The sequence below is a fragment of the Pristiophorus japonicus genome, chromosome 15 (assembly GCF_044704955.1).
Source record: "Pristiophorus japonicus isolate sPriJap1 chromosome 15, sPriJap1.hap1, whole genome shotgun sequence".
Lineage (NCBI taxonomy): Eukaryota > Metazoa > Chordata > Chondrichthyes > Pristiophoridae > Pristiophorus > Pristiophorus japonicus.
The window spans coordinates 7,476,884-7,500,859 of NC_091991.1; the positions used below are offsets into that span (position 1 = coordinate 7,476,884).

Sequence of the window (23,976 nt, forward strand, 5' to 3'; positions counted from 1 at the left end):
TAGTTGACAAGCATAAATCAATTGCCCCCTAAGGTTTGCTGTAGAATCGAACCTGGGCGGGGAAACCCAATTGAATTTCAAGTCCAATGCCTTAACCACTCAACTCTTTTTGGGGGGAGACAAATAAACATTAAATCAAGTGCCCCCTAATCTGGAGAGCACTCCAGCCACTTTTCAACTGCCCTTGTTTTTTTGCCTTAACCACTCAAACCTGTGAGCATACTCACAGGTGCATACATTACAGTAAGGACCCTGGATCCAGGGGATAAGTGCAAAGGCACTTTCCCCCCCCCCCCGAATGGAGCAGTCTTCCTGTAACTGCCGGGTTTAACAAAATGTCTAAAGCCCGACCGGATGCGATTAAAAAGAAACTGGAGGTTAAAGAAGAGGTTCCCAACCTCATTATAATATTTAAATTGACATCCCGCCTCCTGGGAGGTGGGTTGGCTCCCCGCCCCCGCCCCTGCACCCCCCCCCCCCCCCCCGCCTCCCCTCCATTAAAAGATGAAGTGGGCGGGTTGGAGGCGGATTCAGATCGGGAATCCGATTTTGAACAATTTAACTCCCTCCCCCCATGCCCAAACCCACCCATTTCATAAGGTTATAATTCCCCTCTTCAAGTTACTTCTCTCGTAGCTGAATTTGTTTGCTGAGTGTCTGAGCTGCAGTCGTTCTTAACAAACAACATACTGGGGGGAGTGAGCTGGTGATGGATGAGAGTCGGGCAGGGGGAGACAATTAATCGTGTGGCACTTGATTCATTCTTCAGATGACTCAAACACTGCTCCAAAGATAATCAATAGATTCCACATGAAGCTCGTTGCAGCCAGTCTGTGGGATGAAAGGCAGGCACCAGGGTCTGCAGATACTTTGGCCCCATGCAAGGAAATTGCTCTGTAAATAAATAAAATATTACAAGCAAACCGATTCCAACAATTGAGTCAGTGCTTTCCGCTTCACGTACTGCGATTAAACCATCTGTTTCTTGGAAATATTCCAAAATAACGTAACCTTCAATAAAAACACGAGCATATAATCCAGGCCGATACTGCCGGTGCAGTGCTGAGGGAGTGCTGCACTGTCGGAGGGGCAGTGCTGAGGGAGCCCCGCACTGTCGGAGGGGCAATACTGAGGGAGCCCCGCACTGTCGGAGGGTCAGTACTGAGGGAGTGCCGCACTGTCGGAGGTGCAGTACTGAGGGAGCGCCGCACTGTCGGAGAGTCAGTACTGAGGGAGTGCTGCACTGTCGGAGGGGCAGTGCTGAGGGAGGCCCGCACTGTCGGAGGGGCAATACTGAGGGGGTGCCACACTGTCAAAGGGGCAGTACTGAGGACGTGTTGCACTTCCGGAGGGGCAGTACTGAGGGAGCGCCGCATTGTCGGAGGGGCAGTACTGAGGGAACGCCGCATTGTTGGAGGGGCAGTACTGAGGGAGTGCTGCACTGTCGGAGGGTCAGTACTGAGGGAGTGCTGCACTGTCGGAGGGGCAGTACTGAGAGAGTGCTGCACTGTCGGAGGGGCAGTACTGAGGGAGTGCTGCACTGTCGGCGGGGCAGTACTGAGGGAGTGCTGCACTGTCGGAGGGGCAGTACTGAGGGAGTGCTGCACTGTCGGAGGTGCCGTCTTTCGGATGAGACTTCATACATGCATAAATAGGATTACACAGGATATACGGCACAGAAACAGGCCACAGAAACAGTCCATGCCGGCGTTTATGCTCCACTCGAGCCTCCTCCCGTCTTTCCTCATCTAAATCTATCAGTATAACCCTCTATTCCCTTCTCCCCCATATACTTGTCCAGCCTCCCCTTAAACGCATCGATACTATTCACCTCAACCACTCCCTGTGGCAGCGAGTTCCACATTCTCACCACTCTCGGGGTAAAGAAGTTGTTTTTGTGTTCCCTGTTGGATTTTGTTGAAACCGAGGTCTCGTCTGCCCTCTCAGGTGGACGCAAAAGATCCCATGGACACTATTTCGAGGAAGAGCAGGGGGAGTTCTCCCCAATGTCCATGGGCCAATATTTATCTCTCAGCCAACATCTAAAACAGATTACCTGGTCATTTATCACATGGCTGCATGTGGGAGCTTGCTGTGCGCAGATTGGCTGCCACGTTCCCCACATTAAAACAGGGACTGCACTTCAAAAAGTACTTCGTTGGCTGTAAAGCGCTTTGGGACGTCCAGTGGTCGTGAAAGGCGCTATGTAATGCATGTACTTTTTGATCACATTATTTTTTTTCTGAGCAGCATCATTTATCGGAACAATTATCGGGCAGAATCCGAAGGGCTGAGATTGAGCCCCGCCCCAAACGGGGGGGGGGTGGGGGGGCGCTCTCACCGTTTTTTTACAAGTATTTCCCTCGCCCCAATCCATGAGGCGGAGATCCAATAGGCATTAGAAATATATTCCCAGCGGGAGGGGCGGGGGTGCCCTTCGGCCGGGTGGGCCATCACTCCCAGTCGCCAGCGCGTCGCTGATGATGCCAGCGCCAAGCGGACGTGCCGCGTGGTGCTGCCGCGACGTAATGCCCTTCCCCCTTCAGTTAAAGGGGCGAGCCCCGCAGGGAGCTCCACGCGGGGTTGAGTCGGGTTCGCCGGGCCGTCGGGGAGGGGTTTTGGCCGGGCCAGCGGCCATGTGGGCGGGCCCGGCCGAACCCCGCGGGCGCTATTGCTGGGCCGACCCGGCCAGTCGGCCGATGAGTAAAACAAAATGGCGACCGCGGCGGAGCGCGCCCTCCTCTTTAAGGGCGCACTCCGCCCAGGCACACCCAGCTTCCCGCTGGGGGAACGGTCGCGGGGTACCGACTGCCGCCCGCGCCACTCCCGCGGGGCAAATTTCGGCCTGAGTCTCTGTTTTTACATACTTTAAGAGATATAAAGAATTCAATTTTGGCTTTTTTAAAAACCAGGTCTATTCGCACAATTTTTGTCCATAATATTCACTAGAGTTTAGAAGAATGAGAGGGGATCTCATTGAAACGTATAAAATTCTGACTGGGTTGGATAGACTGAATGTGGGGAGGATGTTTCCCCGGGGCTGGGAAGTCTAGAACAAGGGGTCACAGTCTCAGGATACGGGGGAGGAAATTTAGGACCGAGATGAGGAGAAATGTTTTCACTCAGAGGGAATTCTCTACCACAGAAGGCTGTGGAGGCCAAGTCACTGAATATATTTAAGAGAGAGATAGATAGATTTCTAGACACAAAAGGCATCAAGGGGTATGGGGGAAAAGCGGGACTATGGTGTTGAGATAGAGGATCAGCCATGATCATATTGAATGGCGGTGCAGGCTCGAAGGGCCGAATGGCCCACTACTGCTCCTATTTTCTATGTCTCTATGTAATCATTGCCCCATTTAATTCTGATATTAATCGTTAAACGATTTAACGACAGTGATCTGAGAGCGGAATTAAGTGAACGAGTTTGTTTGGCACAGAATCTTATCCCTTTGCTGTTTGTCGGGGGAAATCAATGCAAGACTGAATCCCATTAGAAGTTAATGAATTTGAATGATTCGGGCATGTGTATAACTGCACAGAACAAATCAAAGGCAATAATGCCATCGTGGCCACGCAGGCAGAAGCTTATCACCAGTGATTCCATTCTGCAGCGTTGACGATTTGAACTTGTGAGAGTTACGGTGCGAGCTGCGTCTCTTACAGCTAATGTTCCGTTTCACTGGGGCGCTGCGCATTGCGTGTTTACAAGAGCCATTTCTTACAGTCCGAGTGTTCCTGCACCCTTCAGGCTTCGTACGCGGCAGGAAAGGAACGCGCTCACAAAGTCATTTGTATCAGCCGTGGCTCAGTGGGCAGCACCCTCGCCTCTGAGTCAGAGGGTTGTGGGTTCAAGTCCCACTCCAGAGGTTTGAGCACAAAAACCTAGGCTGACACTTACAATGCAGTGCTGAGGGAGTGCTGCACTGTCGGAGGGTCACTGCTGAGGGAGCGCTGCACTGTCGGAGGGGCAGTGCTGAGGGAGCGCAGCACTGTCAGAGGGTCACTGCTGAGGGAGCGCTGCACTGTCGGAGGGGCAGTACTGAGAGAGTGCTGCACTGTCGGAGGGGCAGTGCTGAGGGAGCGCTGCACTGTCAGAGGGTCACTGCTGAGGGAGCGCTGCACTGTCGGAGGGGCAGTACTGAGAGAGTGCTGCACTGTCGGAGGGGCAGTGCTGAGGGAGCGCTGCACTGTCAGAGGAGCAGTACTGAGGGAGTGCTGCACTGTTGGAGGGGCAGTGCTGAGGGAGCGCTGCACTGTCAGAGGGGCAGTACTGAGGGAGTGCTGCACTGTTGGAGGGGCAGTACTGAGGGAGTGCCGCACTGTCGGAGGGTCAGAACAGAGAGCGCCGCACTGTCAGAGGTGCCGTCTTTCGGATGAGATGTTACACTGAGGCCCCGTCTGTTCGCCCAGGTGGCTGTAAAAAATCCCACAGCCACTATTTCGAGGAAGAGCAGGAGAGTTATCCCCGGCGTCCTCTGGCCAATATCCCTCAATCAGCATCCCAAAAATCAGGTTATCTGGTCGTTGTCACATTGCTGTCTGTGGGAGCTTGCTGTGCGCAAATTAGCTGCCGCGTTTCCCACATTACAACAGTGACTGCACTTCAACATGAGAGAGCAGACGGGGCCTCGGTTTAACGTCTCATCTGAAAGACGGCACCTCCGACAGTGCAGCGCTCCCTCAGCACTGCACTGAAGCATCTGCCTAGATTTACGTGCTCAAGTCCCTGGAGTAGGCACTTGAACCCACAACCTCATGGCTCAGGTAAGTGTTTTACCCACTGAGCCACAGCTGACACAACAGACCCTACACTTCAAAAGTACTTCAATGGCTGTAAAGCGCCTGAGGTCACGAACGACACTATAGAAATGCAAGTCACTCTCGCTCTCTCTTTGACATCATTGAAAGGAAATCCCGATTTGATTTTAAAAATTAGTAATTTAATAAAATTAAAATGATGGGCCAGAGACCAGACAGAACAAACATAAGAACATAAGAAATAGGAGCAGGAGTCGGCCATTTGGCCCCTCGAGCCTGCTCCGCCATTCAATAAGATCATGGCTGATCTGATCTTGGCCTCAACTCCACTTCCCTGCCCGCTCCCCATCACTCTTGACTCCCTTATCATTCGAAACAAAGTGCAAATTGAGGTAAGTGCGTCAAATAATATCTTGCGGTGGGGAGGGGGAGGACATTTGGTAATGGCTCCTGACTCACTTTACAACATCAGTGCGGAAAATATGATGAACCTTCAGTGGGAGCTTTTAACCATTCGCCATTTCTCGTTTGTATGTGGTGATCCTTGTGGAGATAATCTGATTAATAATAGCTGCAATTATACTGAGTTATTTTGCAGAGGGCAAACTTCAGCTATGGTCGGCCCTGGATAGCCATCCATAATTGTACCACGGCATCAAACTGAGTGACATGTCTGCAGCTTAGTGCACTGTGAACAGTTGTGGAAAGCAAACATGCGGGTGCAGCAAGCAGTTAGGAAGGCAAATGGTATGTTGGCCTTCATTGCAAGAGGATTTCATACAGGAGCAAGGATGTCTTATTACAGTTATACTGGGCCTTGGTGAGACCGCACCTGGAGTATTGTGTGCAGTTTTGGTCTCCTTACCTAAGAAAGGATATACTTGCCATAGAGGGAGTGCAGCGAAGGTTCACCAGACTGATTCCTGGGAGGGCAGGACTGTCGTATGAGGAGAGATTGGGTCGACTAGGCCTGTATTCACTAGAGTTTAGCAGAATGAGAGGGGGTCTCATTGAAACGTATAAAATTCTGACAGGGTTGGATAGACTGGATGCAGGGAGGATGTTTCCCCCTGGGCTGGGAAGTCTAGAACAAGGGGTCACACAGTGTCAGGATACGGGGGAGGAAATTTAGGAGCGAGATGAGGAGAAATGTTTTCACTCAGAGGGTGGTGAACCTGTGGAATTCTCTACCACAGAAGGCTGTGGAGGCCAAGTCACTGAGTATATTTAAGAGGGAGATCGATAGATTTCTAGACACAAAAGACATCCAGGGGTATGGGGAGAAAGCGGGAATATGGTGTTGAGATAGAGGATCAGCCATGGTCATATTGAATGGCGGGGCAGACTGCGTTAAGGTGGCTGATGAAGGGTTTCTTTCTCTTGCAGCTGGGACGACAGCAGTTCTATCAGCAGTGGGCTCAGCGACACACTCGACAACCTCAGTACTGACGACTTGAACACCACCTCATCTGTCAGCTCTTATTCCAACATCACTGCCTCCTCTAGACAGAACACCAGAACTCAGGTACGCGTTCCGCATGGAACTCCTTAACGCCGTTAAAGTTTAACATGGGCAGACAAGAAAAAATACACACGGAGAAAATGTCAAAAATTGGCCCTTTCTCTGAGGCCCATGGTTGTTGTTTTTTTTTCTAATGTCCCTTTCATCTCCCTCCCGGGTGTTGTTGGCAGAGATTAATCTTCGATTCCTGGAGAATCCAGGCCAATCCTGGAGGGTTGGGAACCCGAGGCGCCCCACAGTGATGGAGCTTTCTCTATTCCTCTCTCAATTAGATCCAGACCTACCTTATGCGCTCATGAAATGTTTGTGTCACCCACTGTATTATTCCTCTGCACAATACTTCACACTTGCCCATATTGAATTGTATCTTTTAAAAAATATATATTTGTTCATTCGTTCTTGTCGCTGACAAGGCCAGCGTGTATTGCCCATCCCTAATTGCCCCATTTGCTACACTTCTGTCTGAGTGCATACAGTCATCATTAAGAATGACACGTTAACAGGAAGATTCAATGGTTGGCTCCACTGTCTCTTCGATGGGGTATGTTTACACCTGTGGGCGAGAGCAGAACACGGGGCCATCAATACAAGTTAGAAGTCTTCAAAATCGATAGGGTAGCTGTAGAGAAGATGTTTCCACTTGTGGGGGAGACTAGAAGTACGGGTTATAAATATAAGACAGTCACTAATAAATCCAATCGGGAATTCAGGAGAAACTTCTTTGCCCAGAGAGTGGTGAGAATGTGGAACTCGCTGCCACAGGGAGTGGTTGAGGCGAATAGTATCGAGGCATTTAAGGGGAGGCTGGATAAACACATGAGGGAGAAAGGGATAGAAGGATTCTGGCGAGGGAGTGAGATGAAGAGGGGTAGGAGGAGGCTCGTGTGGAGCTTAGACACTGGCACTGACCTGTTTCTGTGCTGTAAATACTTTGTACTTTGTGATTTGCCAAATTATTATGCAGTGACACTGAGAGTGCAATGTAAGTTTGATGCCTGTTTTGTTGAGGTGCCGACTGTGATATTCTTACGACGTTACTAAGAAGCACACTGCACACAAGATGGCTCTCGACCAGAGTCTGTCATCATGTGACTTTGCCACATGATCCTTTTGTTGTATTTGCATCAATAGTTGCATTATATCAGTTGTCCACTAGGCGGAGCTCAATTGCACAGATCTCCGCTGGACTCCTGTGAGGCGATGGGACGGAGAGGGAGGCACATTGGAGAGAGTTCTGTCAACTATTGCACGCCTTGGAGTGACTAACAAAATGATATCATAGACGGTGACTTGAAAGCAGGCCAACTATGGGATGTGTGTGGCATGGGAATGGGCATCAAGAGGCAAACACGGCGGGGGGGTGAATAAATACTAAGAAACTTGTAGAATCATACAGCACAGGAGGCCATTCGGCCCATCGTGCCCATGCCCGCTCTTTGGTAGAGCGATCCAATCAGTCCCACCCACCCTGCTCTTTCCCCATAGACCTGCAGAATTTTTCATTTTCAAGTATTTATTGAAATTCCTTTTTGAAAGTTACTATTGAATCTGCTCCCACCGCCCTTTCAGGCAGCGCGTTCCCGATCACAACAACTTGCTGCGTAAAATAAATTCTCATCTCCCCCTCTGGTTCTTTTGCCAAATATCTTAAATCTGTGTCCTCAGTGCTCCCTCTCCCTTGATACCCTTAACTAACGAAATTTTATCGATCTCAGTCTTGAAAGCTTCAATTGAACTCCAATATTCACAGCCTTTTGGGGCGAGAATTCCACTTGGCGAATACAGAATGTGGAAGAGGTTTTTTCTCCCAACCCTCGTTCGTCATCATAAGTCCAAAGGAAACAAAAGTACTGGCCACTGATATACAGCCCTTAAATTAACACGGCGATGAGGAGGAATTTCTTCTCTCAGCGGGTTGTGAATCTGTGGAATTCTCTGCCCCAGAGAGCTGTGGAGGCTGGGTCATTGAATATATTTAAGGTGGAGATAGACAGATTTTTGAAAGATAAGGGAGTAAAGGGTTATGGAGTACAGGCAGGGAAGTGGAGCTGAGCCCAAGATCAGATCAGCCATGGTCTTATTGAATGGCCAGATGGCCTACTCCTGCTCCTATTTCTTATAGAAACATAGAAACATACAGCCTGCACCCTTTGAGCCTGCACCACCATTCAATAAGATCATGGCTGATCATGCAACTTCAGTACTCCTTTCCTGCTTTCTCTCCATACCCCTTGATCCCTTTAGCCGTAAGGGTCACATCTAACTCCCTTTTGATTATTTCTAACGAACTGGCCTCAACAACTTTCTATGGTAGAGAATTCCACAGGTTCACAACTCTCTGAGTGAAGACGTTTTTCCTCATCTCGGTCCTAAATGGCTTACCCCTTATCCTTAGACTGTGACCCCTGGTTCTGGACCTCCCCAACATCGAGAACATTCTTCTTGCATCTAACCTGTCCAAACCCGTCAGAATTTTATGTTTCTATGAGATCCCCTCTCATTCTTCTAAATTCCAGTGGATATAAGCTTAGTCGATCCAGTCTTTCTTCATATGTCAGTCCTGCCATCCCGGGAATCAGTCTGGTGAACCTTCGCTGCACTCCCTCAATAGAAAGAATGTCCTTCCTCAGATTAGGAGACCAAAACTGTACACAGTATTCAAGGTGTGGCCTCATCAAGGCCCTGTACAACTGCAGTAATACCTCCCAGCTCCTATACTCAAATACTCTCGTTATGAAGGCCAACATGCCATTTGCCTTCTTCACCGCCTGCTGTACCTGCATGCCAACCTTCAATGACTGATGTACCATGACACCCAGGTCTCGCTGCACCTCCCCTTTTCCTAATGTCACCATTCTGATAATATTCTGCCTTCCTGTTTTTGCCACCAAGATGGATAACCTCACATTTATCTACATTATACTGCATATGCCACCCATTTTGCCCACTCACCTAACCTGTCCAAGTCACCCTGTAGCCTCTTAGCATCCTCCTCACAGCTCACACTGCCACCTAGCTTAGTGTCATCTGCAAACTTGGAGATATTACATTCAATTCCTTCGTCTAAATCATTAATGTATATTGTAAATAGCTGGGGTCCCAGCACTGAACCCTGCGGCACCCCACTAGTCACTGCCTGCCATTCTGAAAAGGTCCCATTTATTCCTACTCTTTGCTTCCTGTCTGCCAACCAGTTCTCTATCCACGTCGGTACATTACCTCCAATACCATGTGCTTTCCTTTTGCACACCAATCTCTTGTGTGGGACCTTGTCAAAAGCCTTTTGAAAGTCCAAATACACCACATCCACTGATTCTCCCTTGTCCACTCTACCAGTTACATCCTCAAAAAATTGCACAAGATTCGTCAAGCATGATTTCCCTTTCGTAAATCCATGCTGACTTGGTCCGATCCTGTCAGTGCTTATGTTCTTATGTTAATTTATTCGATGCTTTCCCACAGCTCAAAGCAGACACAGAAAAGCAGTCAACGTCAGAAAATGAAACCGCTTGGAGCGGTGAAGAACTGAAGAATCCCGAGGACACCTTGAAGATGGACTCGAGTGAGAAGTGGAAGCAGAACCCGTCCGATCTGTCCGACGATTCCGAGAAAGGGCAGCGGCCGACTCTGTCCCTGTCTCAGACCGGGTCGTGGAGGCGGGGCATGACGGCACAAGGAGGGGTGCCCACCCAGCGGAGCAAAGCGGGACCCCACCCTTTAAAAACCCCCGGTAAGGCCACAGAAATAATCCACGCACTGCGACATTAGGAATACGGGACGGAAAGCCCTTTCTTCAGGATTGGTGGCATGGGTATGAGTGAGATAAGATGGCATATGGTCGAACCGAGAGGGTGCAACTATAAGGGGAGATTGAATGGGCTGGGGCTCCTTGCTCTATAAAAGAGAAGGCTGTGGGGTGAACTGATAGAGGCCCGTAAAATTCATGACGTAGAGACGATGTTTCCACTTGAGGGAGAGACCAGAGGCTAGGGGCCATGAATATAAGACAGTCACTAATAAATCCCATAGGGAATTCAGGAGAAACTTCTTTACCCAGAGAGTGGTGAGAATATGGTTGAGGCAAATAGTATCGATGCATTTGAGAAGGTTCACCAGGTTGATTCTGGAGATGAGGGGGCTGACTTATGAGAAAAGCTTGAGGAGGTTGGGCCTCTACTCATTGGAATTCAGAACAATGAAAGGTGATCTTATCGAAGCGTATAAGATTATGAGGGGGCTTGACAAGGTGAATGCAGAGAGAATGTTTCCACTGATGGGGGAGACTAGAACTAGAGGGCACGATCTTAGACTAAGGGGCCGCCCATTTAAAACTGAGATGAGGAGGAATTTCTTCTCTCAGAGGGTTGTAAATCTGTGGAATTCGCTGCCTCAGAGAGCTGTGGAAGCCGGGACATTGAATAAATTTAAGACAGAGATAGACAGTTTCTTAACCGATAAGGGAATAAGGGGTTATGGGGAGCGGGCGGGGAAGTGGAGCTGAGTCCATGATCAGAACAGCCATGATCGTATTAAATGGTGGAGCAGGGTCGAGGGGCCGTATGGCCTACTCCTGCTTCTATTTCTTATATGTTCTTATTTATGGGGAGGCTAGATGAACACATGAGGGAGAATGGAATAGAAGGATATGTTGCTGGGGTGAGATGGAGGATCGTGTAGAGCATAAACATGGATCTGTTGGGCCGAATGGCCTGTTTCTGTGCCTGTGCTCTATGTAACTTAGTACACAGAGGGAGGCCATTCAGCCTATTGCACCTGAGCTAAGTTCACGCTCTTCAGTTGGATCTGGCTGGTCTGATCCCCAAAATCAATGGGGTGGAAATGCGGGTGCTAATGGCGGCGGGACGGTAAATTCTGCGCCCGAAAATGGTTTCCAACGGCAGCCAAAAAGTTTGGTTGCTGGGCCCTGAGAGTGGGGCAGAACGCTAAGGGAGGCATTCCACATTTACCTCAGGGCGTTAGGCCGGGTGAGCAACTGAAAATCCGTTGTTAAGGAGCCGTACTCGGAGTGCCCTGAGAGAGACCTCCCCGGGAAAAAACTAAATCGGGACAGAAAATATTCCCAATAAAGTCCCCCCCCCCCCCCCCAAATACAGGTGGAATTGCAAAAATAAATCAGAGAAATATTAATTGAACTTAACCTTTTCCAATCGGGACAGCTCTGCATGCCAGCTTTCACAGGCGCTGTCACCAGGGGGCGCTATGGGTGCCGCGGCAACCCGATATTGGAACCGGGGGGGGGGCGTTACACACTGGCATGGCACTCCCGGCTGATACTGGTCAGTGCCCCCCCGGCACACACTGACCGTGACGAATGCCGGCGCTCATGGCTCCGAACCCCTCCTGCGCCCCTGTTCCAACCCTTTCCAGGGGCGCTGAACGATCGAATCTCTACCCCCGTCGAGTTTACAGCTTCGCAGCACGGACGGAGGCCGTGAGCTGTGGAGAAGCGTATCAAGAATCGAGAGTCAGAGAATGGTTACAGCACAAAAGGAGATCAGTCGGCCCGTGCCGGGTAACTCCATGCGATTCGGGAACGGTTATTGTTCAAACTGACCTGCTGGTTTCAGCTGAGTGAATGTGATGATGCTGCCACTTGTAGTTAATTCCATCATCATCATAGGCAGTCCCTCGGAATCGAGGAAGACTTGCTTCCACTCTAAAAATGAGTTCTCAGGTGATTGAACAGTCCAATGCAGGAATGACAGTCTCTGTCACAGGTGGGACAGATAGTGGTTGAGGGAAAGGGTGGGTGGGACTGGTTTGCCGCACGCTCCTTCCGCTGCCTGCGCTTGGTTTCTGCATGCTCTCGGCGACGAGACTCGAGGTGCTCAGCGCCCTCCCGGATGCACTTCCTCCACTTAGGGCGGTCTCGGGCCAGGGACTCCCAGGTGTCGGTGGAATTAATTCCACTCTCGGGCTAACAGCCTTCTGTTTGTGAGAAATGATTTGGTCCAAATGGATTACTTTCTCACCTGCCTCCACACACATTCTCACCAGAATGATACCAGGGCTAAATGGGTTAAGTTATGAGGACTCGGCTTGCTTTCCCCTTGAATATAAAAGATTAAGGGCTGATCTAGTTGCGGTGTTTGAGATGATTAAAGGGTTAGATAGGGTAGACAGAGAAGAAACTATTCCCTCTGGTGGGGGGAGTCCAGAACAAGGGGGCAGATTAGGGGTAGGCCGTTCAGGGGTGAGGTCGGGAAGCACTTCTTCACACAAAGGATGATGGGAATCTGGAACTTTCAAAAAACTGTGGAGGCCGGGGAGGTCAATAGATAATTTCTAAGATAACTGAGACTTTTGTTAGGTAAGGGTACGAGAGGATACGAAACCAAGGCGGGTAAAAGGAGCTGCACATCAGTGAATTCAGGAGAAACCTCTTTACGTAGAGTGGTGAGAATGTGTAACTCACAGCGGTTGAGACGAATAGTGTCGAGGTATTTAAGGGGAAGCTAGATAAGATAAACACACGAGGGAGAAAGGAATAGAAGGATATGTTGATGGGGTGAGATGAAGAGGGGTGGGAGGAGGCTGGTGTGGAGCGTAAACCCCGGCGCGGACCGGTTGGGTGAATGGCCGGTTGTAAATACTCTGTTTAACGGTTAACGTGCCTGTTTCAGGAAAACCGGACGACATGAAAGTCTCGGAGAAGGGCAAGGTGTCCCTGAAAGGCCCGAGCGCCCAACACTCGGCCTCGGAGGCGGGAAGGAGCAGCGGAGACGAAGGGAAGAAGCCTCCGTCAGGGATCGCGCGCACGCCCACCACCGGCGCCTTTGGATTTAAGAAGCCCGGCGGCGTCACCACCGCCAGCGGGGCCACGGTGACCGGCGGCTCCGCCACGCTGGGCAAGGTGCCCAAGACCTCGGGGATCCCCGGCAAGTCGCCCTCCGTCAGGAAGAGCAGCCTGGACGGCTCCCAGAACCAGGAGGACGGCATCCTGCTGATCAGCTCCAGGACTAACCTGCAGTACCGCAGCCTGCCGCGGCCCGCCAAGTCCGGCACCGGCAGCATCGCCGGCCGGGGCGGGCACCGCTCCAGCACCAGCAACATCGACGCCGCCTCCGCCTCCTCCGCCGGCAAGTCGGCTGGCGCGGCGGCGTCCAAGCTCCGCGAGCCGTCCAAAGTGGGCTCCGGCCGCTCCAGCCCCGTCGGCATCGGTCAAGCCGAGCGGGAGCGGGAGAAGGCGGCGGCGGCGGCGTCGGACCCGGAGAGCATGTCGCTGTCCGGCTCGCCCAAGTCCAGCCCGCCCTCTGTCAGCAGCAGCGGAGCCGCGGGATTGAGGCAACAGGGCTCCAAGTATCCCGATATCTCCTCGCCGACGTTCCGCAGGTTAGTGCTGACGCCAGCCCGTAGTATCAGCGCCGGCCGCTCGCGGGGCGACCCGGGTTCCGTGGCGGGGCCGTGCCGCAGAATTGTTTTCCTTTTTTCTTTTAACCACCGGGCGATTGGAATCCTGAGCAGGAGCCTGCCCGTCTCTTGTTGGGGGAAGGCGGGGGCTGGGGTGGGGGGGTTGGGGGGGTTGGGGTGGTGGGGTGGGGCGTGGGGGTGGAGGTGAGAGTGGGGGTGGGAGTGGGGGAAGAGGGTGGGGTTGGTGGTGGGGGGGTTGGGGTGGTGGGGTGGGGCGTGGGGGTTGGGGTAGGGGTAGAGGGTGGGGGGGTTGGAGGTGGTGGGGGATGGGGCGAGGGGGTGAGGGTGAGAGTGGGGGTGGGAGTGGGGGGAGAGGGTGGGGTTGGTGGTGGGGGGGTTGGAGGGGTTGGGGTGGCGGGGTGGGGCGTGGGGGTTGGGGTAGGGGTAGAGGGTGGGGGGGTTGGGGGTGGTGGGGGGGTGGGGCGAGGGGGTGAGGGTGAGAGTGGGGGTGGGAGTGGGGGGAGAGGGTGGGGTTGGTGGTGGGGGGGTTGGAGGGGTTGGGGTGGCGGGGTGGGGCGTGGGGGTTGGGGTAGGGGTAGAGGGTGGGGGGGTTGGGGGTGGTGGGGGATGGGGCGAGGGGGTGAGGGTGAGAGTGGGGGTGGGAGTGGGGGGAGAGGGTGGGGTTGGTGGTGGGGGGGTTGGAGGGGTTGGGGTGGCGGGGTGGGGCGTGGGGGTTGGGGTAGGGGTAGAGGGTGGGGGGTTTGGGGGTGGTGGGGGGGTGGGGCGAGGGGGTGGGGGTGAAAGTGGGGGTGGGAGTGGGGGGAGAGGGAGGGGTTGGTGGTGGTGGAGTGGGGCGTGGGGGTTGGGGTTGGGGTAGAGGGTGGGGGGGTTGGGGGTGGTGGGGGGTGGGGCGGTGGGTGGGGGGAGGGGGGACTTGGGGGGGTGCGGGGTGGGTGGGGCAGTGTTCGAGGACAGGAGGGAAACGTCAGCAGACATTTTAATTCCCGAGCATCATTTGAATACTGCAGCGCAGGAATGACGTCAGGGCGGGAGGGCGGGAGTGGAACCCAAGGGTGCAGACCACCCAGTGGGCACTGTCCTCAGTATGGAGTTAGTGCTGGGGGCGGGGGGGGGGGGAATAGGGGGGAGGGTGGGCTCGGGGATCGGGTGGGCTCTGACTGTTTGCTATTGCCCCAAGGTGGCACAGCCGAGGACGGAAACCTGTGTGGGGAGCTGTGCCATACCCTCGCAAAGATGGAGCACGTGCCACCTGCAGCAGCGCTGGTTAAGAGCTGATTGATATCGGGCCGAAAATTCCGGCCCCGCTGGGTGTGTACGGAGCGGGCACGGACCCGGCGAGGCCTCGCAAAAGCGAGATTCGCAAGCGCCGAAAACCGGCTTTTCCAATCGGCCAAGACTTCTCTCGACAGATCCTCCGCATCCCCGGGAGAAGGACATCCGCGCGGGAGAGATTGGGCTATTTGCCCAACTCATGCCCAGCAAATGTCCTAATCGGCCCATCACAGGGAAGATTTTCCGGTTCCCAATCTTGGTAACACAGAATCATAGAACAGTACAGCACAGAAGGAGGCCATTCGGCCCATCGAGTCCGCGCCGGCTCTTTCGAAGAGCAAAATCCCGCCAGTCCCACTCTCCCTCCGCTCTTTCCCCATATCCCGGCAATTTTCCTCCCAAAAGTACTTATCCAGTTCCCTTTTGAAGGCTAGTAACACTACAAGATGGAAGTGGTCGTTTTTCTTCAGATTGGGAAAACCTCCGAGTGACAAAGAGTTCACCAGGACGATGGGTTGGGGAGTTGGGGAGTTGGGGCTCAAGTGCTGTAGCCCAAACTCTGACCCGTACTCCCTGAGTGGGACACGGGGTCACAGAATTAAAGTTGCGACACAGGTCAGCAAGGCCATATTTCTAGAGGTATAGAATTGGAAGTTATGCTAAACCTGTATCGAACCTTGGTTAGACCACACTTGGAGTGCTGCATACAGTTCTGGTTGCCATCTTATAAAAAGGATATAGAGACACTGGAGAGGGGGCAGAGAAGATTTACAAAGATGATACCAGAAATATCAGGAAAGGATGAACAGGCTGGGTGTCTTTTCTCTTGAAAAAAGAAGGCCGAGGGGTGACCTAATAGAGGTCTTTAAAATATTGAAAGATTTTGATAGAGTGGATACAGAGAGAATGTTTCCATTGTGGGGAAGAACATAACTAGAGGCCATCAATATAAGATAGTCACCAAGAAATCCAATGGGGAATTCAGAAGAAACTTCTTTACCCAGAGAGGGGTGAGAATGTGGAACTCGCTGCCACAGGGAGGGGTTGAGGCGAATAGTATCAAAGCATTTAAGGGGAGGCTAGACAAGCGTATGGGGGAGAAGGGAATAGAAGGTTATGCTGATAGATTTAGATGAGGAAAGACGGGAGGAGGCTCGAGTGGAGCATAAACGCCGGCATGGACTGGTTGGGCCGAATGGCCTGTTTCTGTGCCGTATATCCCATGTAATATCCGATATATATTTAACTCTGTTGCCTACTCCATTGCAGTGAACTTTTTACCAGCTCAGAACATTCTGCCATTAATGATTGGGATGACGACAAAAGTCGTCTTATCTTTCTAACTGAAGGTTATGTTGACGGCAATGATGGACATTTTGTTATTTAACATGTTGTAGGATGACCAAAAATAAAATTTTTCTTCTTTTTCCTTAAGACACTGCTAGGGCAGCAGTTATTGTCCATCCCAAGTTGCACTGAGGGAATTAAGAGTCAAGTGCATAATATCGAGCAGACCATGTAAGGGGAGTCAGGTTCCCTTCATTGAAGGACATCTGGGAACAAGTTGGGTTTTTCCAACAATCTCACATGGTCATTTTTTCTGGTGCCAAGACGCTAATTAGCATTGAATTCACAATTTACTGAGGGATTTGAATTCAGGAGTCGAGGATCTCTTGTCGAGTACCATAACCACTAAGGTATCACAGGCGAAAAATTCGTTATAGCCCGGTTTCAGGCGATGACACCGCCTGGCCATTAACTTTAGCGCCAGGCGATGTTTACCGCCTCCAACCGGGATATTCACTTTTAGTGCCACAAGAGGGGAGTAGAGCACTAAGGGGAGCGTTCCACACCCCTCTCAGGGCGCGAACAGGGTCTTAGTGCAGGAGCCATACTGAAGTTGGTATTACCAGCAAACAAATCCAAAACCAATGACTCTGTGGGGACGAGGTGCACTCAGTGGCACACCAACATTATAAGTCAGCCATGGCTCAGTGGGCAGCACTCTCGCCTCTGAGTCAGAAGGTTGTGGGTTCAAGTCCCACTCCAGAGACTTGAGCACAGAAATCTAGGCTGACACTCCCAGTACAGTGCTGAGGGAGCGCTGCACTGTCAGAGGGGCAGTACTGAGGGAGCGCCGCACTGTCGGAGGGGCAGTACTGAGGGAGTGCCGCACTGACAGAGGGGCAGTACTGAGGGAGCGCTGCACTGTCAGAGGGGCAGTGCTGAGGGAGCGCCGCACTGTCGGAGGGGCAGTACTGAGGGAGCACCGCACTGTCAGAGGGGCAGTGCTGAGGGAGTGCCGCACTGTCGGAGGGGCAGTATGGAGGGAGTGCCGCACTGTCGGAGAGGCAGTACTGAAGGACTGCTGTACTGAGGGAGTGCTGCACTGTTGGAGGGGCAGTACTGAGGGAACGCTGCACTGTCGGAGGGGCAGTACTAGGGGGAGTGCTGCACTGTTGGAGGGGCAATACTGAGGGAGCGCCTCTCTGTCGGAGGAGCCCTTTTTTGGATGAGATGTTAAACTGAGGCCCCGTCTGGTCTTTCAGGTGGATGTAAAAGATCCCATGGCCCTATTTTGAGGAAGAGCAGGGGAGTTAGTCCCGGTGACCTGGCCAATATTTATCCCACAATCACTAAAACAAATTATCTGGTCATTATCACAAAGAAACATAGAAACATAGAAAATAGGTGCAAGAGTAGGCCATTTGGCCCTTCGAGTCTGCACCACCATTCAATAAGATCATGGCTGATCATTCACCTCAGTACCCCTTTCCTGCTTTCTCTCCATACCCGTTGATCCCTTTAGCCGTAAGGGCCATATCTAACTCCCTCTTGAATATATCCAACGAACTGGCATCAGCAACTCTCTGTGGTAGAGAATTCCACAGGTTAACAACTCTCTGAGTGAAGAAGTTTCTCCTCAGCTCAGTCCTAAATGGCTTACACCTTATCCTTAGACTATGCCCTGGTTCTGGATTTCCCCAACATCGGGATCATTCTTCCTGCATCTAACCTGTCCAGTCCCGTCAGAATTTTATAAGCTTCGATGAGATCCCCTCTCATCCTTCGAAACTCCAGTGAATACAGGCCAAGTCAATCCAGTCCCTCCTCATATGTCAGCCCTGCCATCCCGGGAATCAGTCTGGTGAATCTTCGCTGCACTCCCTCAATAGCCAGAACCTCCTTCCTCAGATTAGGAGACCAAAACTGTACACAATATTCCAGGTGAGATCTCACCAAGGTCCTGTACAACTGCAGTAAGACCTCCCTGCTCCAACACTCAAATCCCCTAGCTGTGAAGGCCAACATACCATTTGCCTTCTTCACTGCCTGCTGTACCTGCATGCCAACTTTTCACCCAGGTTTCGTTGCACCTCCCCTTTTCCTAATCTGCCGCCATTTAGATAATATTCTGCCTTTGTGTTTTTGCCACCAAAGTGAATAACCTCACATTTATCCACATTATACTGCATCTGCCACTCGTTTGCCCACTCACCTAACCTGTCCAAGTCACCCTGCAGCCTTTTAACGTCCTCCTCATAGCTCACACCGCCACCCAGTTTAGTGTCATCTGCAAACTTGGAGATATTACACTCAATTCCTTCATCCAAATCATTAATGTATATTGTAAATAGCTGGGGTCCCAGCACTGAGCCCTGCGGCACTCCACTAGTCACCGCCTGCCATTCTGAAAAGGACCCGTTTATCCCGATTCTCTGCTTCCTGTCTACCAACCAGTTCTCTATCCACATCAGTACATTACCTCCAATACCATGTGCTTTAATTTTGCACACCAATCTCTTGTGTGGGACCTTGTCAAAAGCCTTTTGAAAGTCCAAATACACCACATCCACTGGTTCTCCCTTGTCCACTCTACCAGTTACATCCTCAAAAAATTCCAGAAGATTTGTCAAGCATGATTTCCCTTTCATAAATCCATGCTGACTTGGACCGATCCCGTCACTGCTTTCCAAATGTGCTGCTATTTCATCTTTAATAATTGATTCCAACATTTTCCCCATTACTGATGTCAGGCTAACCGGTCTATAATTACCCGCCTTCTTTCTCCCTCCCTTCTTAATAAGTGGTGTTACATTAGCTACCCTCCAGTCCATAGGAACCAATCTAGAGTCGGTAGACTGTTGGAAAATGATCACCGATGCATCCACTATTTCTGGGGCTACTTCTTTAAGTACTCTGGGATGCAGACTATCAGGCTCCGGGATTTATCGGCCTTCAATCCCATCAATTTCCCTAACACAATTTCCCGCCTAATAAGGATTTCCTTCAGTTCCTCCTTCTCACTAGACCCTCGGTCCCTTAGTATTTCTGGAAGGTTATTTGTGTCTTCCTTCGTGAAGACAGAACCAAAGTATTTGTTCAACTGGTCCGCCATTTCTTTGTTCCCCATTATAAATTCACCTGAATCTGACTGCAAGGGACCTCTATGTTTGTCTTCACTAATCTTTTTCTCTTCACATATCTATAGAAGCTTTTGCAGTCAGTTTTTATCTTGCCAGCAAGCTTCTCATACTCTATTTTCCCCCTCTTAATTAAACCCTTTGTCCTCCTCTGCTGTATTATAAAATTCACCCAGTCCTCAGGTTTGCTGCTTTTGCTGGCCAAGTTATATGCCTCTTCCTTGCTGTTTGTGGAAGCTTGCTGTGTGCAAATTGGCTGCCACATTTCCTACATTATAACGGTGACTACACTTCAATAAATGACTTCATTGGCTGTAAGGCACTTTGAGACGTCGTGAAAGGCGCTATATAAATGCGTCTTTTTTTACCCTATCAATTCCTTTAATCATCTTTAACACCTGAATTAAGTTACCCTTTAACCTTCTATACTCACGGGAATACAAGCCTTGTCCAGGTAGTGCCTTTCACATCCTCAGGATGCCCCAAAGCACTTTACAGCTCTACAGTTAAATACAGTTGAAGTGTTGTCATGTAGGAAAATGCGGCAGCCAATTTGCGCACAGCAAGCTCCCACAAACAGCAATGTGATAATAACCAGATAATCTGTTTTTTAATGATGTTAGTTGAGGGATAAATATTGGACAGGAATTCTTTGAAAACTCCTGTGGCACTTTATACGTCCACCAGAGAGGGCAGTCGGGGACTGGGTTTAGTGACTCATCTGGAAGACGGCACCCCCGACAGTGCAGCACTCCCTCACTACTGCCCCTCCGACAGTGCAGTGCTCTCTCAGTACTGCCCCTCCGACAGTGCAGCGCTCCCTCAGTACTGCCCCTCCGACAGTGCAGCGCTCCCTCAGTACTGCCCCTCCGACAGTGCAGCGCTCCCTCAGTACTGCCCCTCCGACAGTGCAGCGCTCCCTCAGTACTGCCCCTCCGACAGTGCAGCGCTCCCTCAGTACTGCCCCTCTGACAGTGCAGCGCTCCCTCAGTACTGTCGCTCCGACAGTGCAGTACTGCCCCTCCGACAGTACAGCGCTCCCTCAGTATTGCACTAAGAGAGTTAGCCTCATATTTTGTCGATTTGATTTGTGTGTAATTTTTAAAACATCGCCATTTATTTCATTTCAGGAAACCATTAGCAACAACTTGTATTTATATAGCGCCTTTAACATAGTGAAACTCCCCAAGGCCCATCACAGGAGTATTATGAGATAAAACGTTGACACTGAGCCGCATAAGTAGAAATTATCATCATCATAGGCAGTCCCTCGGAATCGAGGAAGACTTGCTTCTACTCTAAACATGAGTTCTCAGGTGACTGAACAGTCCAATACGAGAGCCACAGTCTCTGTCACAGGTGGGACAGACAGTGGTTGAAGGAAAGGGTGGGTGGGACAGATTTGCCGCACGCTCCTTCCGCTGCCTGCGCTTGATTTCTACATGCTCTCGGCGACGAGACTCGAGGTGCTCAGCGCCCTCCCGGATGCACTTCCTCCACTTAGGGCGGTCTTTGGTCAGGGACTCCCAGGTGTCGGTGGGGATGTTGCACTTTATCAGGGAAGCTTTGAGGGTGTCCTTGAAACGTTTCCTCTGACCACCTGGGGCTCGCTTGCCGTGAAGGAGTTCCGAGTAGAGCGCTTGCTTTGGGAGTCTTGTGTCAGGCGAACAAAGTGGGCCACATTGTTCGCATGCCCGACACAAGTAGAAATTAGCGCAGGTGATGGGGGTAGGTTTTAAGGAGCGTCTTGAAGGAAGGAAGGAGAGGTAGAAAGGTGGAGAGGTTTAGGGAGGGAGTTCCAGAGCTTGGGGCCCAGGCAGCAGAAGGCACGGCCACCGATGGTTGAGCGATTATAATCAGGGTTGCTCAGGAGGGCAGAATTAGAGGAGCGCAGAAATCTCATCGGGGGTGGGACATCGATTACTGTGGCAAAGACCTGGCTTAGTTTGTTTTGTCTCTCTTTTTTCCACAGGCTGTTTGGGACGAAAGCTAGCGGCAAACCGGGTGCCGGGCCTAGTTCGGAATCGGTGAAGAACCCCGGCGCCATCTCCAATCCTCACGCCTCGCTGACGCGCCAGGGCAGCCTGGAGTCTCCGTCGAGCGGGGCGGGGTGCGTGGCCGGCAGCATGGGCAGCGGCTCCAAACCGTCAGAGCCGCCGGCGGAGGGGGGCGCCCTGAGCCAGTCACTGGCCTCCAGCCCGGCCTCGCTCCACTCCTTGACCTCCAGCGGGCAGCAGCTGACGGCCAGTCTGAGCAGCTCGCCGGCGGGCAGCAAGGACACCCTCAGCTACCCATCCCTGCCCAGTCTGCACACCAGCTCCGAATCCATCGACCTGCCGCTCAGTCACCACGGCTCGCTGTCTGGCCTGACCACCACGGCCAAAGGGGACATCCAGAGCCTGCTGATGAGGGCCGGAAGCGTCAAGTCGACACTCTCGGAGAGGTGAGCTGGGGGGAAACCCGCCCGCAGTCTGAGCGGACAGATCAATAACAAACCTTTACAGACCGCTGGTTCGGGCCCAGCCGGAGCATTGCGCCCACTAATAGGGGAGACTAGAACTAGATTGATTCCGCGGATGAGAGGGCTGACTTATGAGGAAAGGCTGAGTAGGTCGGGCCTCTTCTCATTGGAATTCAGAAGAATGAGAGGTGATCTTATCGAAACGTATCAGATTATGAGGGGGCTTGACAAGGTGGATGCAGAGAGGATGTTTCCACTGATGGGGGAGACTAGAACTAGGGGGCATAATCTTAGAATAAGGGGCCGCCCATTTAAAACTGAGATGAGGAGGAATTTCTTCTCTCAGAGGGTTGTAAATCTGTGAAATTCGCTGCCTCAGAGAGCTGTGGAAGCTGGGACATTGAATAAATTTAAGACAGAGATAGACAGCTTCTTAACCGATAAGGGGTTAAGGGGTTATGGGGAGCGGGCAGGGAAGTGAAGCTGAGTCCATGATCAGAACAGCCATGATCGTATTAAATGGCGGAGCAGGCTCGAGGGGCCCTATGACCTACTCCTGCACCTATTTCTTATGTTTTTATATTCAATTCTGGCTACCACATAAGAGGGAGGATGTCAATGCCTTGGAACGGGCGTGGAGGAGATTTACTAGAATGGTACCAGCAATGAGAGACTTGCTTGTCCTTGTTTACTTGTCTGGCTCACTGTCGCTGGTCTACATGCTTCCCCCCAAAGTGTTGGCTCTGGATGTTTGAGGGGGAATTTCTTTTATTTTTAATCAAGGTGAACGGTGTCTGTGCTCACTATTGTATCCCAACATTCTACATCGCGCATCGTGCCGCTAAATACAGACTCAGGCTCCATCTGCTCTGCCATGACTGTTATACTCATAATAAAGGATGAAACTGAGTACTGTATGCAATGAGTAAGTGTGACCTTAGCTCCTTTAATTGGACTCCAGAGTGCAGGTACAGTGTGGGAGGCCTGCTTATATACAGTGCTCCCAAGGGATGCTGGGATCACTTGGGACTCTGGTGGTGGTGTGATACAGGTTGCCAAGAGTTACACACATCACATCAACGATAGGCCTTAATTCATCCACATAAGATTATCCCTATTAAGAACATAAGAACATAAGAAATAGGAGCAGGAGGAGGCCAATTTGGCCCCTCGAGCCTGCTCCACCATTCAATAAGATCATGGCTGATCTGATCATGGACTCAGCTCCATTTCCCTGCCTGCTCCCCATAACCCTTCACTCCCTTATCGCTCAACAATCTGTCAATCACCACCCTAAATATATTCAATGACCCAGCCTCCACAGCTCTCTGAGGCAGAGAATTCCACAGATTGACAACCCTCTGAGAGAAGAAATTTCTCCGAATCTCAATTTTAGATGGGTGACCCCTTATTCTAAGTCTATGTCCCCCAGTATTAGTTTCCCCCATGAATGGAAATATCCTCTCTGCATCCACCTTGTCGAGCCCCCTCATTATCTTATACTTTTCAATAAGATCACCTCTCATTCTTCTGAACTCCAATGTGTATGGGCACAAACTACTCAACCTATCTTCATAAGTCAACCCCCTCATCTCCAAATCAACCGATTCTTGGAGATTTTGTTGGATGTTAGCCCTGGCTCAGTTGGAAGTACCCCCGCCGGAAGAACGTCCCAGCTTTTCTTCAAAATAGTGTCACGGAATCTCTTACGTCCACCTGATTGGCAAAGGGGGCCTCAATTTAACATCTCATCCCAAAGACGGCACCTCCGACAGTGCCGCACTCCCTCAGCACTGCACTGGGAGTGTCGGCCTAGATTTTTGTGCTCAAGTCTCTGGAGTGGAACTTGCACTTCTGACTCTGAGGCGAGGGTGCTGCCCACTGAGTCACGGCTGACAATGGAATATTTCCCAACCAACACACCCTGCATTTTATACTAGGCCTTGCAATCAACCCTGTAAAGAAGGCCTATAGGAGATTGTAGCATTTTCTACTCGTTAACAGCTTGTTAAATACATTTTCTTTTGGAGATGTTAACTGTGTTTCCTGTTTTTGTCCCCTTCCCCCTTCTGTTCACACTGTCTTTCTATCATCTTGGCTGCTAGTCCGCTCTGTTTCCTTGTTAATATTCCTCAGTGTCGTAG

The 23,976-nt window shown here is 51.3% G+C and overlaps 1 protein-coding gene across 1 annotated transcript in view; it reads left to right on the forward strand.

Annotated features, from left to right (window-relative positions):
- Positions 1–23,976, forward strand: part of nav3 (neuron navigator 3) — a 463,067-nt gene that overhangs the window by 298,714 nt on the left and 140,377 nt on the right. Inside the window, exons 13-16 of the mRNA XM_070900107.1 lie at positions 6,148–6,286; positions 9,746–10,013; positions 12,928–13,636; positions 21,344–21,814. Of these exons, the coding sequence (XP_070756208.1) occupies positions 6,148–6,286; positions 9,746–10,013; positions 12,928–13,636; positions 21,344–21,814 (1,587 nt within the window). The remainder of the gene's footprint in view (positions 1–6,147; positions 6,287–9,745; positions 10,014–12,927; positions 13,637–21,343; positions 21,815–23,976) is intronic.